Genomic DNA, 1,129 nt, shown 5'->3' on the forward strand with positions numbered 1-1,129 from the left:
CAAAACTTTGCGACCCCCCCAAATCCCCCCCAGCACCCCCCAAAAAAAAAATCACCCCACACCTCCAGCTGAGCTGGTTTATTGGAGGCGACTGAGGACAGAATACAGAAGGTCTGGGGGGGCTCCCCAAGAATCTGGGGGCTCCCCAAGGATTTAGGGGTATCCCTAGGGATTTGGGGGTTCCCCTCCTCAGATGAAGGTGAGGTGTCGCTCGGGGGGGACCCCGTACCCCAATTTATGCTCCTCGAAGAGGGCGACGAGTCTCTCCAGGTAGAGGCCATGCCACCGCTCCACCGTCTGGGGTGAAGGATTTGGGGTACGGGGGAGCACCAGGGGGGACCCCACTGTCAGGGGTGGGAAAGGGGGGGACCCAGGCATCGGGGTGCCCCCCCAAAATAAAATTAGAGGGGGTCCTCAGGGACCCAGGCAGCCGGGTATGCCCCCCCCTCCAAATCTGCCTTTATCCCAGTTGCTTGCAACAACCCCCCCAGGGGATTGGGGTTGGGTAATGGGGAGGTGGGGGGTGGGGGCACTGGGGCAAAGGGCCCCCCCAAATCCTGCCATGCCCAGCCCCCCCCCCAGGCATCCAGCTGACCCCCAGATCAGCCCCCCCACTCCAGAAGGATTGAGGGGTTCAGGTACCCCCCCCATCCCAACTGCACCCCCATATATGAGACCCCCCCACTCTAAACCCCATGGGATGGATTTGGGGTTCCCCCTCTGCATGAATTTGGGGGTGCCCCCCCAGGGGAACGCACCCATCCAGGCCCCCCCAAATCACCCTCCACCACCCTAGGGTGCCTAAGGGGTCACCCCACCCCAACAGCACTCCTATATATAAGCCCTCCCTCCAAACCCTATAGAATAGATTTGGGGGTGCCACCCCCCAGTTTTGGGGGCTTACCGACGGTGTGGATGGGTCGGCGGAAGGGCAGGAGCCCGAAGCTGTACTGAAAAACCCCCCGAGCGTGAAAAAGGGGGATGGCCACCCCCAAAATCCGTTGGAGTCGGAGCTGGAACCGCCGTAACCCCGATCCCGGGGGATTCGGGATTTGTCGAAACAGCTCGTTCTCCCCAAAAGAGAACACTGGCACCAAGGAGGCCCTGGAGGGGGGGGGGCAGGGAGGTA

The 1,129-nt window shown here is 61.9% G+C and overlaps 1 protein-coding gene across 1 annotated transcript in view; it reads right to left on the reverse strand.

Moving 5' to 3' along the window:
* Window positions 1-189: 189 nt before the first annotated feature.
* The window catches only part of LOC104834306 (2-acylglycerol O-acyltransferase 2-A-like), a 2,389-nt gene continuing 1,449 nt past the window's right edge, over window positions 190-1,129 (reverse strand). Inside the window, exons 4-5 of the mRNA XM_010571495.1 lie at window positions 905-1,104; window positions 190-344 (exon numbers count right to left, since the gene is read on the reverse strand). Coding sequence (XP_010569797.1) covers window positions 190-344; window positions 905-1,104 — 355 coding nt within the window. The remainder of the gene's footprint in view (window positions 345-904; window positions 1,105-1,129) is intronic.

The sequence above is a fragment of the Haliaeetus leucocephalus genome, unplaced genomic scaffold, assembly GCF_000737465.1.
Source record: "Haliaeetus leucocephalus isolate CR32 unplaced genomic scaffold, Haliaeetus_leucocephalus-4.0 Scaffold333, whole genome shotgun sequence".
Lineage (NCBI taxonomy): Eukaryota > Metazoa > Chordata > Aves > Accipitriformes > Accipitridae > Haliaeetus > Haliaeetus leucocephalus.